Source organism: Equus quagga, unplaced genomic scaffold (genome assembly GCF_021613505.1).
Source record: "Equus quagga isolate Etosha38 unplaced genomic scaffold, UCLA_HA_Equagga_1.0 73442_RagTag, whole genome shotgun sequence".
In the NCBI taxonomy this organism is placed as follows: domain Eukaryota; kingdom Metazoa; phylum Chordata; class Mammalia; order Perissodactyla; family Equidae; genus Equus; species Equus quagga.
This window is the reverse complement of record NW_025802777.1, coordinates 390,749-407,877: the sequence shown is the minus strand read 5'-3', so window position 1 is coordinate 407,877 and position 17,129 is coordinate 390,749. Positions and strand designations below refer to the sequence as shown.

General features: G+C 46.6%; 1 protein-coding gene across 2 annotated transcripts in view; it reads left to right on the top strand.

Moving 5' to 3' along the window:
• LOC124234250 (trafficking protein particle complex subunit 10) overlaps positions 1–17,129 on the top strand; it is a 102,237-nt gene extending 85,108 nt beyond the window's left edge. For both annotated transcript variants that reach the window (XM_046651499.1, XM_046651500.1), the window contains 3 exons: positions 11,779–11,956; positions 13,352–13,546; positions 13,895–17,129. In XM_046651499.1, the coding sequence (XP_046507455.1) occupies positions 11,779–11,956; positions 13,352–13,546; positions 13,895–14,133 (612 nt within the window). In that variant the 3' untranslated portion in view covers positions 14,134–17,129. The remainder of the gene's footprint in view (positions 1–11,778; positions 11,957–13,351; positions 13,547–13,894) is intronic.

Sequence of the window (17,129 nt, the reverse complement as noted above, 5' to 3'; positions counted from 1 at the left end):
CCTTTTGATAGCTGAATAATATTCCATTGTGTGGGCAGGCCACATTTTGTTTTTCCATTTATCAGTGGCTAGACATCTGGGTTGTTTCCACTTTGGGGCTATTGTGAATAATGACGTTATGAAGATCCTTGTGTAAAATTTTCTGTGTACGCATGTATCCAGTTCTCTTGGGTGAACACCTAGGTGGAGTTGCTGGATCGTGTGGTAACTCTGTGTTTAACTTTTTGAGAAGCTGCTTAACTGTTTTTCTAACAGACGTCACTTTACCCCACTAGCAACATATGAGGGTTCCAGTTTCCACGTACTTGTCAACACTTGTTTTGTTGTCTTTTTGATGATAGCCATCCCAATGGGTGTGAAGTGTGTATCTCGTGATTTTGCTTTGCATTTTCCTAATGGCTGATGATGTTGAGTATCTTTCATGTGCTTATTGGCCGTTCGTATATCAAAGATGTCTATTCATATTCTTTGCCCACTTTATAATAGGGTTGTCTTTTTATTATTGAGTGGTAGGAGTTCTTTATATATTTTAGATACCAGTCTCTTATCATAAATATAATTGCGAATGTTTTCTCCCATGCTATGGGTTGTATTTTCATTTTCTTGATGGTGTCCTTTGAAGCACAAAAGTTTCTTGTTGGTTGTTTTTTGTTTTGTTTTGTTTTTGTTGCTGAGGAAGATTCACCCTGAGCTAATGTCTGTGCCAGTCTTTCTCTGTTTTGTATGTGTGTCCCTGCTGATTCAGGCTCAGCGAGCCGAGGGGTCAAAAGAAAGATTTCTTGGACTCCCAAGGTCTGGTGGTTGTGCTCCTTTATTCAGAGAACAGCATGGGAACAGGATCCATGGGCAGTGAAGAGCTGCATTGTGTTGAGGGTAGGGCTAAATTTATAAGGCATAGGTATGTGGGTTATTTTTTACTAGACAAAGGAAATATCATGTAAAAAAGTTATTAAAATGGTATCATGCAGGTGGGGTCTGGTTATCGTGTGATCATATAACTTTAGATATGAATCAGGTCAAGACATCCTATACTTCCCAGAGGCTGATATAGATCAGCATGTAGGCCAGAAGGCCTTGGGCTTCTCTCCCTGGGGCAGCCTTGATCCACATCATAAAACGCCCCCTGAACCCATTTGGCCCCGAAATCCTTTGGGGATATGGATGATGGTCAGTTTTCTGTAACTACTTCCAGCTGTACAAGGTCATAGAGCTGTCCCTGAATGGGGCCATGGGGGTATAGGCAGGAAGTTCAGTGGACTGGAAGGTTGTGCCCGCAGAGTCCAAGGCAGACAAGGTACACAGAGCCTCTGGAGACGAGAGAATCATTTGATGGGAAGTGGTCCAGGACGTGAAACGTTTTTGGCGTGTGGAAGACAAACAATAAAATAGACAACAAATTATAATAAGAAATACAAGCAATATGATTAACCTAATGAATAAAGCTTTGATAATAGTCTGGAGACCTGGTCCTGACCAGGAGTTCAACCAATCACTCAGGGATAGTGTAGGGTCAGACATAGATTTAATTTGGTGACGTGTATCGGATAGGAGGCCAGAGATGTTTTGGTGGTAGTCGGGAATATAGACACAACATTCAGTTTCTATAATGGCACGAGTGCCCCCCGTGCTGCCGTAAGGCATCCGGTGCCATTCGGTTTTGGAGGACTGCCTTACGCATTTGGGACACTTCTGAATTGAGCAGTGAAAGGATATGTTGTGTATTGTTTAATGACTTCACGGTAAATTTGTTTAGGGCTTCCATGTGCCAGATGACACTTTCGATTCCTAATTGGGGAAGGAAAATTGAGGCAAGGTGATCATACCAGTGGAAGACAGAGCGGGTCCAGCGCTGTTGCAGGTTGGGTAGGTTAGCGGGAGGAGATACAGTAAATGTAGTTCTACCTTGCACCCAGATGAAGCCTAGGGTGCACCGTCCAATCCATCCAGGCGGCAGCCAAGGCCATAAGTTGGAGCCACATAACCACTGAGTGCTGTTAGGGGCTAACCAACATATGCTGGGCCATCTACCCCAGTCAGTCCCAAACCAGTCAATATTTTTTAAGGCTATGACAGGAGAACACATCTGACAGGGAATTTGTCCCATAGGTTGGGTCCTATTAGGCCATGTATCACAAGTGTGATTGGTTTGTTCCCAACATAGAGTGGCCTTTTGACTGAGTTGACCATTAGTAGGAGTGAGCCAAATATATTCGTCCCAAATTTGATACAGTCCATCCTCTGTATATCGATAGGTTGGGGACTTTACTTTAGGAACCCGTTGTTTATGATCCACCTGTGACAAGGCGAATCTAGTTAGTATTTGGGCAGTAGAGTTGAAGGAAAAGTTTGATTGTGGCCAGGGAGCTCCCAGGTATCAGAGACAGATGGCCACAGGGAGACATTATGATTAGTAATAGATGAATCTTGTAGAAGAGAAGAGCTAGAAATATATTGTGTGGTAAAGGGAAGCATTGCATGTCAATCAGTACCCTGGAGGGGAGGGACCCACCAGGGGAGGCCGGAAGTACTAGACAGAGGCAAGAGTCCTCACTCCAACATGGGGTTTGGTTCCGGAGCTCAGCATAATGTTGAGCCCATTTTAAAAAAGAATTGTCTGTAATTACAAAAGGAGATAAGAGGAAAATAATGAAGATAGGGCTCATTTTGTTCTAAAAAGTAGTTTTAAATCATGAGTTTGTTCACAGGAGTAGTCCAGTTGAACAGCAGGATATGGATCAGCTTTGTCCTATAAAGAAGTCATAGGTTTCATTCAGGAAATATGAGTCCAAGAAGTATGATCTTTTAACTTTACAGCTGTGGGGGTACTTAGAACGACTTGAGAAGGTCCTTTCCATTTTAGGCTTAGCCCATCAGAATGTGTTTTCCATTCCTTTAAATGTACCACATCTCCAGGATTTACCTGGCAAGATATATCGGCAGCCAATGTGTCCGGCTTAGGTGAATGATTATCCACGTACTCATTTAGTTCCTTTTGTATTAGACCAGCCTCAATGGAATAGCGGTATAGTTGGTGGTAATCAGAGTCCAATACTATATCGGCAGATGGAAAGGGCCTTCCATACAGGCTTTCATAAGGGCTTAACCCTAACGTGTTCTTAGGGACAGTTCTCATCCATAGGAGGCCAATGGGTAAGAGTATAATCCAAGTTTCCAGACTTAATTTGGAGAGATGTCATTTTAGAGTATGGTTTGCTTTTTCCACTTGCCCAGGGGATTTTGGGTGCCAGGCCAAATGCTAATAGTGTTTAATTTGTAAAGCTGAAGGAGACCTGTTGTGTTATTTGAGCTATGAAAGAGGCTCATTAGCACTCCGTAAGGTCTTGGGCAAGCCAAAGGTGAGATGATCTCCCTTAGAAGGGCCTTTGTTATTTCGATTGCCCGTTCACTTCGACAAGCAAAGGCCTCAATCCAGACTGTAAAGGTATCGACAGATACTGAAAGATACTTATAGCCATGACAGGGAGGCATTTGAGTAAAATCCAGTTGCTAGTCTTCCGCCAGATAGGTGCCCCATCGTCATACAGGCCACAAGAAGGGAGGTGGTTTAGCTGCCCCCTCTGGATTTACTTGAGCACAAGTGGCACAAGAGCAGCAGACCTGCCTAATGGTGGCATGGAGAGTATGCCCATCAAAGGATTTAGAAAGTAGTTGAGTCAAGGATTGTTTGCAAAGTAGGTAGCCTGATGAATTCTGTTAACGAATTTCCATTGAAGGCTTTTAGGTATGAAAATGTTTCCTTGATCGTTAATTAGCCAAGACTTTTGTTTCCTGGGTGTATCCCTTTTCTTGAGCCAGGCTTATTTCTTTTTTCTTTTCTTTTTTTTTTTTGAGGAAGATTAGCCCTGAGCTAACTACTGCCAACCCTACTCTTTTTGCTGAGGAAGACTGGCCCTGAACTAACATCCATGTCCATCTTCCTCTACTTTATACATGGGACGCTTACCACAGTATGACATGCCAAGTGGTGCCATGTCCACACCCGGGATCCGAACCGGTGAACCCCAGGCCACCAAGAAGGGGAACGTGCTAACTTAACCGCTGCGCCACCCGGCCGGCCCCCAGGGTTATTTCTTGATTTGTATAAATAGGACTAATAAGGCCTGAAGCAGGGGGAATGGGGAGTAAGCTGAAAAGATTACTCTGTTTAGCTGCCCGTGTAGCTTCCTGGTCACTGAAATTATTGCCCCTGCTCAGGGGATGCAGCCTTCCGACGTTCCCAGCAATGGACCATGGCCACTTGCTTTGCAAGAAGCACGGAACTCAAAAGAGCCCAAACCTCTGTTCCGTGTTCGACAGGGGAGTTCTTTGTATTGAGTAAACCCCTTCCTTTCACATGGCCCCATGTGCATGTGGGACCAATAAGGCATATTTTGAGTTAATGTAAATACTAATAACCATATGCTTCGCTGTAAATATTGATAACCATGTCCTTCGTCAGGTGAAGGGCTTGGGTAAGAGTCGTGAGTTCAGCCTTTTGGGCGGACGTGTTGGCTGGAAGGGCTTGTGCCTCATTGATGTGTGAGGCGTTGACTACAGCATAGCCTGCCTTGCATAGCCCCTGTTCTGTGAAGCTACTGCCGTCTATAAACCAGGTGTCATCTGCATTATCTCGGGGGAATCTAGCAGTCAGGCCTGCTAGAGTACATCTGTTCTATGACTTGAGAGCATGTGTTCTCCAAATCCTGGACTGGGTAGTCAGGACCGGGCGTAAGGTCTGCCGGATTAATTGTTCGACGCACCTGAAGGATGACCTCAGGGGTGTCTAGGAGGATGGCCTGACAGTTAGTTAGACGTCCTCCAGTCATCCATTATGCCCTTAGTTTGCAACACGGCTTGTACCTGATGGGGAGTGATGACTGTTAAAGGTTATCCCATAGTTAATTTAGAGGCCTCCTCAATTAAAAGAGGTGAGGCTGCTACAGCCCTTGAGCAGGCTGGCCATCCCAAAGCCACCGAGTCTAGAGTTTTTGAGAAATATCCAAAAATTTGGGTCTCTGGGCCTAGTCTTTGAGTGAGGGTACCGAGGGCTCGGCCCTGCTTTTCAGCAACATGAAGAGTAAAAGGCTGGTTGCCATTAGGCAGAACCAGGGCTGGGGCAGAAGACAATTGCTATTGAATTGACCGAAAGGCCTTGTCCTCCTTTTGTGTCCATTTCAGAGGTTCTGTATCAGGTCCTCTGGTTGCTTCATACAAAGGCTTTGCTATTACCCCGAACTGAGGAAGCCATAAACGACAGACTCCTACCATACCCAATGCGAAGGTGTTTTTTGTCTTTGGTGGTCCAAGTTCGAGAGTAGTCTTTTCCCTATTTATAGAAAGTGCCGGGTGTCCTGGGGTTAAATCATAGCCCAAATAGGACACCTGCTGTCGTGAAATTTGTGCCTTTTGTGGGGACACTCGATATCCCCATTGGGCTAAGAAATTAAGGAAAAGGACAGTATTGTGATCAGAATCCTCCTTTGTGGGACTACAAATAAGAATATCATCAACATATTGTAGTAAACCATGGCAGGGAGTTTCACATCCCGCAGATCCTTGCCTAGGGCCCTTCCAAACAAATGGGGGCTATCCCGAAAGCCTTGGGGAGGACTGTCCACGTCAACTGGATGGGAAGAGCTTCATTAGGAAACTTCCATTCAAAGGTGAATAAAGGTTGGGAAGTTTCATCCAGAGGAATACAAAAGAAAGCATCCTTTAAGTCTAGGACTGTGGACCAATTAGAGTTTTCTGGGAGCTGGGAAAGTATAGTATCTGGGTTAGGCACGATGGGGTGGTAGGAACAGTGGCCTTATTAGTTATGCAGAGGTCCTGGACCGAATGATAATCTCCATTTGGCTTCTTTACAGGCAAGATAGGAATGTTATAGGGAGACTGACATCGTTTAAGGAGGCCGTGACTGAGGAATTTTAATATAAAGGGTTGTAATCCTAGAATTGCCTCTGGTTTTAAAGGGCGTTGCTTCTTCTGGGGTACAAGAGAAGAGTCTCTCAGGGTAATAGAGACTGGCTAAGCTGTTATAGCTCTTCTTGGAAGGGAGCAGTCCCAAACCTGGGGATCAAGTGCTTCCCATATATGGGGTAGAATATTAGAGGCAATCTGGGAAACAACAGAGCTTGGAGAGAGAGCGGCAAACAAGCCATCCTCCTCATGTGTCAGAATAAATTGGCTTCCTAGTTTTTTCATTAAGTCTCGCCCTAATAGTAGAGTAGGACAAGTAGGTAGGACTAGAAAAGTATGGGAAAAATCTGAGTCCGATATTGGCAAGATAAAGGAAGAGTTTGATAACAAAATTTAGAGTCACCCTTTATTCCACAATTTTTGATGGGACTTAGGAGTTGGGCCAGAGTGGCAAAGAAGTGCAGAGTAAGTGGCTCCCGTATCAATAAGAAAATTGATCTGCTTACCCTCCACATCCAGAGGAACCCGGGGCTCAGTCTGTTCAGTGGTGATGGTTGCCGGACTGGCCTCTGGGCCCCTTCAGGCGGAGTCTTCGGGATTGCATCTCCAGGCAGGGAAGTGTGTTCTTGGCCCCTCCTCGCTCTGGAGGTGAGGACAGTCACGCTTCCAATGTCCCTCTCACTTGCAGAGAGGACCAGGCCCAGGAGGAAGCTCCTTTCTTGGGCACTGTTTGCTCAGTGTCCAAGTTGACGGCAATGGTAACAAGGGGACTTACCTGGGCCTCCGGCATTGGTAGTCTGAGACTTGGGCCCCTGGTTAGCCTGTTTCTGTGGCAATTCCGCTGCTAAAATGTGAGCCTGTACCTTACCCTGTAATTTTGCCCTTCTGTCCTTATCCTGTTTAAGAGTCAAGTCCCGATCATTAAACACCTGAGTAGCAACCTCCAAAAGTCTCTGTACAGCTGTTTGAGGACCCAAGGCCAATTTAGTCAGATTGAGTAATGAAGTGCAGGTTTAGAACGGTCATCCTTTCCGGAGAAGTAGGGTCTAGATTAGTGTATTTTCCAATAGCTTCAGCTAATCTTCCTTGAAAAGGAGCAGGGTTTTCATCTGTTCCCTGAGTTACTTATTGGAGTTTGTCAAAATTAACCGGCTTTGAAAATCCCTTCTTCATTCCCTCTAAACAGTAATCACGTGATTGCGTTGTCCGATCTTCTTCATCCCCATAATCCCGTTTGGGGTCTGTATCTGGTGCTGCAGTGCCACCTGCTGGGTATGTCTGTCTGTCTCTAGTATGTAAGTCAACTGCAAATTCACGTGCTCTCACCCAAAGACGATTTCTGTTGTCTGTAGTGCAGCAACAAGTAAGAATAATACAAATATCCTGCCAGGTCAATTCAGACATCATGATGAGCTGCTGAAAGCCATCGATAAATTGGGAAGGATTTTCTGAATGTCTACCGAGTTGTCTTTAGTTGAGCCATATCAGACACTGAAAATGGCACATGGACTCGAATGGTCCCCATTTCCCTGTTTGCTACCTCGCGGAGAGGGAAATGTCTGGGATTATAAGAGGTCCCACTCCTCGTGTGACCAGCAGAACTTATGAGGGTTGAGGACTCAATTTTAGGTTCCTCCTCGTAGGGAGAGGATATTCAGGTCTTTGAGTCCTCGGGACAGGTTAAATCGACAGGAGCTGCAGGGGCCTTCGGAGGAGGTCTGACAAGGCAGTCATCATCTAATATGTCAGGTGTGGGTTTTTCTACTGTAGTGGGGGAAGCTAGACACATGCGACAAACCACTCTGAGTTCAGGATCTTGATATAAGGCCACGAATGCTTGAATATAAGGGATTTCAGACCATCTTCCCAGGCGCAGCAACGTAAGTCTAGTTGAAAAATAGTATTAAAATTTAGGGTGCCTTTCATTGGCCTTTCTCCTCATTGAGCGTATGCTGAGGCCAAACAGTATTACAGTAAAAAATGTCTCTTTTTCTTTAGATCTTGTAGATCAAATTTTGCCCAGTTATTTAAAAGGCAACCCAAAGGTGAGTCCTTAAGAACAGAATTAGAAGCTCCCATGGTCCTAGGAAGCAAAAAGACAAAAGAAGAAAGATGAAAGAAAAGGGCCCATCACCTTGAAATTCCCCCCTGAACCTAGGGCAGCATCCTACCCATTGTTCTGCCTCTGGGGTTCTTGGAGCAAGGGGTGATGGGGGCATCCCCCTGCATTGCATCCCTTGGCTGTCCTCCCTATTATGCCTGGCAGTAATAGGCGCCTGGTGAATGGTCCCAGAGATAAAAGAAAAGAGAAAAACAGTGAAGAATTTTCTGCCGGTCTTGGGGCCATTCTACCCAGTGGCATCCTGGAGCCGTTCTCCCAAGAAGGGGTTCCCATACTCAACGGAAGGTTAAAGTTTGGTACTTTCCTTGAACTGGAGTCCTGATGGGGACTTTCCCACAGTTCGGAGTGTGGTCAGGAGCCATAGGGAGGTATGCCAGTCCAGCCTGAGGAAAAGAAACCTGTCACGGGAGTCTTGGAGATTGGCGACCGTCCTGATGACTTAAGAGGCCCACCCGCGCCCACGTCAAATTTATGTATTAGAGATAGGATTAGGAAGGAACGCATCAATTCATTCTTCATCACCCTAAGGCTCAAGGTACTGATTCTCTTCGGGCCGAATGCCATGGTTTGCCCCATAGAGTAGCCACGGGCGGCAAACTCGTATTCATGCAGCTGTCCGAGAAGGTTGCTGATGAAGAAGTGAATTTAGATCCATCCTTGAAAAAGAGGAAGGCACAAGGAAGAAAAGTGCATTTATCAGAACTTAAGCGCACAAGCCCGTGAAGCAAGAAAGATCCCTGTACGGGCCACCAGAGGAAATGATGTGGGCTTGGCGAGCTGAGGAGTTGAAAGAAAGATTTCCTGGACTCTCAAGATCTGGTGGTAGTGCTCCTTTATTCAGAGAATAGCATGGGGACGACTCGTGGGCGGTGAAGGGCTGCAATGTGTTGATGGTAGGGTTAAATTTACAAGGCATGAGGCCGGCCCGGTGGCGCAGCAGTTAAGTTCCATGTTCTGCTTCTTGGCGGCCCGGGGTTCGCTGGTTCGGATCCTGGGTGCAGACATGGCACTGCTTGGCACGCCATGCTGTGGCAGGCGTCCCCTATGTAAAGTGGAGGAACATGGACATGGATGTTAGCTCAGGGCCAGTCTTCCTCAGCAAAAAGAGGAGGACCAGCAGTAGTAGCTCAGGGCTAATCTTCCTCAAAAAAAAAAAAAATTTACAAGGCATAGGTATGTGAGTTATTTTTACTAGACAAAGGAAAGATCATGTAAAAAAGTCGTTGAAATGGTATCAGTGCAGGTGGAGTCTGGTTATCGGGTGGTCATATAACTTTAGATGTGAATCAGGTCAGGATGTCCTACGTGTCCTGGAGGATGATACAGATCGGCATGTAGGCCGGAAGGCCTTGGGCTTCTCTCCCTGGGGCAGCCTTGAACCACATCACCCACCACAGCATGGCCACTGACGAGTGGTGTAGATCTGCGCCTGGGAACTGAACCCAGGCGGCAGAAGCAGAGCGCGCTGAACTTAACCACTAGGCCACAGGCCCAGCCCCTGAAGCACGAAAGTTTTTAATTTTGATAAAGTCCTACTTATCAATCTCTTTTATTCCTTGTTCTTTTGGTGTAAGATCTAAGAAATCATTGCTTATCCCAAAGTCAAAAAGATTTCCTCCCGTGTTTTCTTCTAAGAGTTTTACAGTCTTAGCTCTTACATTCAGGTCTGCAGTCTACTTTGAGTTAACCTTTGTGTATGGTGAGAGGTGGGGTCCAGATTCATTCTTTCCATGTGAGTATTCAGGTATCCCTACATCATTTGTTGAAAAGACTGTTGTTTCCCCACTGGATGATCTTCGTACCCTTGTCGAAAACTGGTGGCCTTAAATGTTGAAGTTTATGTCTCAGGAGGCTTATTTCTAGGCTCTGTACCTACAGCCTCAGCAGTGGCTGTCAGGGGCGGGAGGCGCCTCACTGCCAGCTTCTGGCCCAGCGCTTCCCCTCAGCCCTTCCCCTCCTTCTCATGTGCAGCCAGAGAGCAGTGTTCCAGGACACACGCTGACGAGCACACACACCTCCATCGCTCTTCCCTCTGGGCTTCCTTTCAAGCTCTAAGCAAATTCGTACTCTTCGTTGGCTCGGCTCAGAAACATTCCAGACTGGTGTGCTCCAGCCATGAGCATCTCAGGAGCCGGAGACCCTGAGCCGGCCTTTCGCGTTGCTGGTCTTCTCTGCGCAGCGCTCCTTCCCCTGCCTGCCCCTGCCCCATCCACCATGACAGATGGCTCTGCTTCAGTCCGAGCACTGTGCTCCTTTGCGTTGCACGCGCAGGCGTCTTTGACACCCTCATAGTCAGAGGGCCCTGTGAGAGCCGGGGATGCCCCCCTTCAGATCGGGAGAAGTCTGTTGCATCTCCAAACAGATGTAACTGGGTGTTTGATGGGAAATCCCTGAGCAAAGCCCATCCAGGATTACTGTTTAGCCTGTTAGGTCCCAGAAAAATGCTTTATCTTGACAGTTGGCTATTTGAAATCCTAAAATCTTCTTTCTTTGAACATGTTACAACACCAACAGAACACTTCTAAATTGAGTTGTTCTGTAATTATATACCTGTTCTGACTTTGGTAAATTAACACCTGGTGTATGGAGCATAGAGTGCTAGGTGGTGAGCCCTGGTTCAACAAAAGACCACGAGAAACTGAAATAGAGAAGTGTATTGCTCACAGGCGCTGGAGGAAGTAATTTGCACTCTTGGAGGGGCCACACAGGGAGATCAAGGCAGAGTGCAGGCAGAGAGCAGGCCCCAGGGCACGTGCCTTCATAGGCTCTGTGGGTGGAGTGCTCTGGCGTTCCCAGGCCAGAGCTGGATTGGTCAATTCAAACCACAAGAGTGGGTTTTGGTAAGTCCCCGGGAGTGTTATCTAAGGGGCACGTGGGGGAAGGCCTGGGAGGCAGTAGGGGTGCTGTTGATCTGTAGGGCTGTTGGGGAAGTCACATCAGGGACTTACATTTCCTGTGGCTCTCTGGCTGGTATCGGGGCATGCGCTTGCATGAGAGGCCAATGTCAGCTTAAGGACTTCACAGCCGCTTGGCCAAACAAAATGAGTGGCGAGGCAGAGCACCGTGGAGTAGCTGAGCTGCACTCTAGACAGTATCCTTCAAAATTGGAACCACAGCCTGTGGGGGTGAGCCCGTGGTCCCCTGTGCGGGTCTTGGGTCTTTGTCCTGGATTGTGAGAAAATGTAGGGCAAGTGTGAATAGATGTGACGATCAGGTAAATAGGTCATGGAGAAAGATACGTTGTGCAGAAAGTTGGTTATGGACTCAATATTGGGTGATACCGAGGAATTAATGTCAGTTTTGCTAATTGTGATCATGGCGTGTTTAGGAGAAAGAGCCCATGACTTTTAGTAATACATACTGAAGCATATGGGGTAAAGTGACAGCTTGTCTGAGGGAATCGATCACTGTCCACTGGGCAGAGGAAGTGAATGGAGCCACTGTTGCTCACCCTGCCCCTGGGTGCTGGGCACACAGAGAGCAAGACCTTGCCCTTCTCCCGCTGTGCGTGCTGGACAGCGGTCAGCATTAGGAGGGGCGGACTTCCCAAGAGCGTGTCCCCAGGCGGTCGCTGAGGGAGGCGTACCGTCCTCTGGGTAACCTGAAGTGAAGTAGCCGCGTGGACGTCTCCTCCGTTCTCATTCAAGTCTGTGGGCAGCGCCACGCCGGCCTGCAGGAGCGTTTCTTCCGACTGTGTATTCATCTCCTTTGTCCTCTTCTCCCCACTTCTTGCCCAGACATTATATAACGTGAAAGCGGAGATACTGCCCCCTTCGGGGGCGGAGCACTGTAAGACCGGCTCGCTCTGCTCCCTGGAGGTGTCCATCACGCGGCTCTCGGGCCTCTTGGAGGTGGATAAGGATGAGGCCCTGATGGAATCCGACGAGTACTTCTCCACCAAGCTGATGTACGAAGGTGGGTCGCCGTGCCTCCTTCCCCACTGTTGCCAGACGGACTGAGCCCTCCCTTTCACATGGTGTCGTGTCTTCTCTGAGAGAGAGCGTGCTGGAGGCCAGAGCTCGTGGGAGTGTCTGGTCATGTAAGGGGCCCTAGGCCCGCAGGATGTGGAGCGTGGTTATCAGGAGCCTTCTCCAAACAGGTGTCGTCAGCAGTCGTCAGCCCGTGCTGAGCACAGCGGCACTGGCAGCGGCCCGTCTGCCTGCCTGTGAGTCAGGTCTCCCCTCACCCTGGAAGCCAAGGCTGGACTCTGCTACCTAGCAGTCTCAGTGGCCTGCACTCACGGCTCCTGCCCTTCCTCACCTTCCTTCCACCCAGGTCCCAGCTCGACCCCCAATGCACGGCTCCTCTCCCCCTCCTCCCTCCCAGACAGCCCTTGTGGCCCTCCTCCCCCAGGGCCTGGGCGTCTTCAGGAGCAGGTCTCAGCTTTGGTGTCAGGCCCTTCGTACTCTCAAAATGGTTGAGGAGCCAAACAGTTATTTATTTATTTACTTTAAAATAATGGTAGACCCATTACATGACACTATTGAAAAAGAACTGTTTTCCAAAACAAACAAAAATAGCGAGAAGAACAATGCTTTGCATTCTTTCAAATCTCTGTGCTCTCTGGCTTCGTGGAAGGTAAGTGAGTTTCCCGCTCTGCTGCATCCAGGCTGTGGTGACATGTCGTACTGACCGGCACACGTGGGGAAACTCCAGCCTTGCATAGATGCGTAGTTGGAAAAGGGAGGGTATGTTAACAGCCTTCAGACAACTGGATGTTCTTGTTTGATACTACACCAGAACTTGACGAGTGCTAGTATTTCACAGGCTTGTTACAACCTGGAACCTGAAATCAGTGAGTGAACTTTGTGTACTCGATTCAAGTCCTTCGTCTGTCTTGCATTTTTAAAGGATCTCGTACCCAGGCATCATCTTGTAACACTGCGCACTGATCACTTGGGAACCATGGTTCCTGAGTTATGCAGATAGATCTTCCAAGTGTTGGCACCTTTCATTACACAGGATCACAAATTCACACTGGTTTCAAGCTTACACTGAACTCATCAGGACAGTTTTTGAGTATTGGGACACTGTCAAGTTCACAGTGGCAAATGTAGGTTTTCCAAAATTCTGATTTTTGACCCGAGTTTCAAATTATGTCTTGGCAGCTTGTTTGAAGTGACAGGCTCACACCATTCATTTTCAAGAACATATCTGCCAAATACTCAAGACTGGGTAGCCGCCGCTGGTGAAGTCCCAGTGAGCTCTAGTCTGGTGAACCGCACTGTGCCAACGTCCATTTCCTGTGTTTGGTATGAATACTGAATGTCCTTTTCCGGAGTAAAACAGTGGTTTCCCTCTTTGTTTCAGTTGTTGACAACAGCAGCAATTGGGCAGTGTGTGGGAAAAGTTCTGGCGTCATCTCCATGCCTGTGGCCGCGCAGGCCACTCACAGAGTCCACATGGAGGTGATGCCCCTCTTCGCAGGCTACCTCCCCCTTCCCGATGTCAGGCTGTTTAAGTACCTCCCCCATCATTCTGCGCACTCCTCACAGCTGGATGCTGGTAAGGACTCGCGATGCAACGTACACTGAGCACTGGCGTGAGAGGGCTCCGTGCGCAGAGCTCATAAACGGACATTATAGGCAGCAGGCTTGCTGCTGAACGGCACGTTCCCAGATCCTGGTGATAATTTCCGAATCCAATACCAAAACTTGTCAGGCTTCCATGTCCTAGGCCCCGCTCTTAAGATCGATCCTCTGACGACCCAGGCGGGAGGTTCTCTTTACGGCGGTCGCCTCCGTTAACAGTCTTCTGCCCTGGAGGTTGGCTTGGGGTGGCCTGCTACTCTCCAGGGTGGGTAAAGGGTCAGCGTCTGTGTGGCCCGTGTCTCACTTGCTGTGCGTTTTGCAGATAGCTGGATAGAGAACGACAGCCTGTCGGTGGACAAGCACGTGGATGACCAGCTGGACAGCAGCAGCGTCAAGAGCAGGGGCAGTGTGCACTCAGCCGCCAGCAGCGAGCACAAAGGCTTGCCCATGCCCCGGCTCCAGGCGCTGCCGCCCGGCCAGGTCTTCAACGCCAGCACAGGCATGCAGATCCTGGTCCTCCCCAGCAAAGACGACCATGTCCTCGAAGTCAGCGTCACATGACCAGGCCTCGGGCTAACACATGCCCCAGACCTGGTGTGAGTGCACTTGAAGGGATCCTGACTCGCCTGTTCTCCAGTCTAACAGTTAGCTCTGACCAGACTTGGGGATTCTGCCTGGCCATGGACGCATCAGAGAATTTCAGTGTACCGCTGGTCAGCTGAGTTACATTGCTATTTCTGTGTTGTCTGTGGTGTCAGATTACATGTTGTTTTCTCATCTCCCTGGTGTCCTCCGTGTGCCCAGAGCCCCACTTCCTGACGTCACTCCCTCCCGGCTCGTGAAAGACCCCTGAGTGGTCTCACCAGAGCAGCCTCAGTCTGCTGGTCTTGGTGGAAGTCCCTGTGTCTTTCACGTGGACACAGCAGGCTTTGTAGTACTATTAGTGACACGCGTGTGCCTTCCTGGTCACACGGCTGCCCAATTTCTGGACCAGATGGATTGGTGAGTCTCCTGAGGAGTAAAACACAGTCCTTTACCACACATCATCTAGTTGTGTTTTCTAGAATAACACCCTTTTAGGGCAGGTGGGTGGGCTGAGGGGTGGGATGGGGAGGGAACGTGACCCCTTCTGTGCCTTGGGATGTCACACTGAGCGGGCCTGGGACCTCCATGCGCTGGAGCCATTTGGAAGGTACTTGAAGCAGACTAGACAAGGGCGTAAGGAACACCTCATTATTGAAAGAGGTTAGGAGTAAATGTTTCTGCAACCCTTTTTCCCCGTAATGTTGATTGAATATCATATGCACTTGGAATTAAATATATATTTATTTTAATTATCATTATATATGTGAGGGTTAATGTGTTGTTTTTCTCTTACCTTTAAACCTAAAGTCTTTACGTGTAATTGTAACTGTATAATCAATATTTTTCTTTTGCACCTTAAATCTTAGTGATTAAGAGGTTCAAATGAAGATGAGAAGGGTCCTCTCAGTGTATTTCTAGTCTGACGAAAGTCTTGGAATGTTCTCTGCTGGTCCACTAAATTGCAGTCACACCATCCCAACAGATGAATTTGCTTTTGGTTGTAAATTTAATTGTACATATGGTTGATTTATTATTTTTAAAAGTACAAACTAACTGATGTAATGTTTATGTATAAGTCGCACCAAAAATTAAGGACAAAATAAATGTGTGTTTGTTTTTACTGGTGTGAAAGTCACAGCTTGTAAATAAGTGTTGTATGTATTAAACCTTTTCCAGCTCTCCAAAGCGATGTATTTTTGTACATATGAAAAAGAGAACTCTTAATTCACTGGGAAAGTGTGGTTGGGATTGAATTTGTCTAGATTAAGGCAAGCAAGTGTAGTCAGGTCCAGCAGAGGCGGGGCCTCGTGTGAATAACCTCAAGTGTGTGAGCCTCAGAGAGAAAGGAGCTTCCTGCAGCTGTCCTGGCCCTGGCTCGGCTCGCGCCTGCTCGAGAGGCGTGGGGTCCGAAGACACAGTTCAGACTAACAAACAGAGCCGTTGTCCTCACGCTTCTGTGTGTTGTCTTCTAACCTGTTCAACAATAAAGGTGGTGTGATTCCCCCCGTGTCTTTTTCATTTATAGAAATTGGAAAAATGTGTAAAGAATAAAAATATCTGTTTGAACTTTTCAGAAATTTATCTTCCTTATTGTGCAGTTTAATAAACTTGATCAACTAGTTAGGCAAATTAGAACTTCCAAATCTAATGATAGTTTAGCGTTTCTAAAATGTTTGTTTTATTGAAAAAATTGATGATTGCCCCACAGATCTGCCAAGCCCTGTGAATGAAGGGATGTTTGAGACTTGACGCAGAAAAGCCTCTAACCCGCGTGGTGAGCCTTTGAGCCTGGGAACGACCCCTTCCTGGATATACAGGGTCACTTTCCCTCTCCCCTTCTGGAAGGGCATGGGATTTCTGTGTCTGGGTTCTAATCCCAGGATGAAATTCTGTAATTACGTACATATTTTAGAGGGGTAATGCAAAATATTTATGGCGGTTTCTTATTGTCTGGAAATTCAATGAAATCAAATTTATCACAGGTTGGTTTTTTTGCCCTAATTACCCAAAGGATCTTTTGCAATCTAAGTTGCATGGGTGTCTCTGTGTTTTTCTGTTGTTTTTTTACACACAAGAGGAATGTTACCTAAAGCTTCAAGTCATTTTTTTTTTTAACTAAAAGGCTGTAATTGCATTTTTGTTGGCATAAAATTATGTGTTTGAGACGAGCTGGTTTTGTTGTAAAGAGGTAGCCGCTGCTAAATAATTGTGAAGCCAGATAGAGAATGTGCATCAAAAAAAAGAGAATATGCAGGCATTTTACAGATACCTGTGGAACATGTAAATACCAGCAAGTGGAAAAGAAGTTATAATTTTGGTGAATTTCATGGGTTCTCCTGTGACTGGAAAAATTATAACTCTTCTGATGCTAATGTGGAAATTGTTGTATTTAATCTGAAAATGACTTCTACCTACAGTTCCATTGTCAGCAGAGCCTGTGGTAGGTCAGGTTCCTGTGTTAGTCTTAGCTGATGAGGCTAGATAGCCCCTCAGGAGTTAGTAATGAAAATGCAGGCTTCTATTCAATTTTTCTTTAGTATTTACAATAAGATTGTTACAAAATGAAGTTAAACACTCCAGGTGTGTCTATAAAATGAAAAGTTATACTTTTATAAAAGAACAAACTAGGCTGATCTAAATGTTTTACTGTCAACTGTGATCTTTAAAATAAGTCCTACGTGATTTTAAAATTTGATTTTTCATGAAAATGCCCCTTTCTCTAAATGTATTTGTCCTATACGTCAGGCTATAAGATCGGAAAGCATTGTTAAGACAATTTGCTAGGATTCTGTGACTGGAAAGGTGACAAGTTGGTGACTTTGACACTGCAGGTATTAATTCCATTTTCATGGTTTACTATGAAAGTCATTCTTCACATTATTCTGTAATATATTGTTAGACTAAAAACATTGTATTAAAACTGTTTAAAATGTAAGCATTATAATTCTGAAAATACACATTTTAAGAAGAAA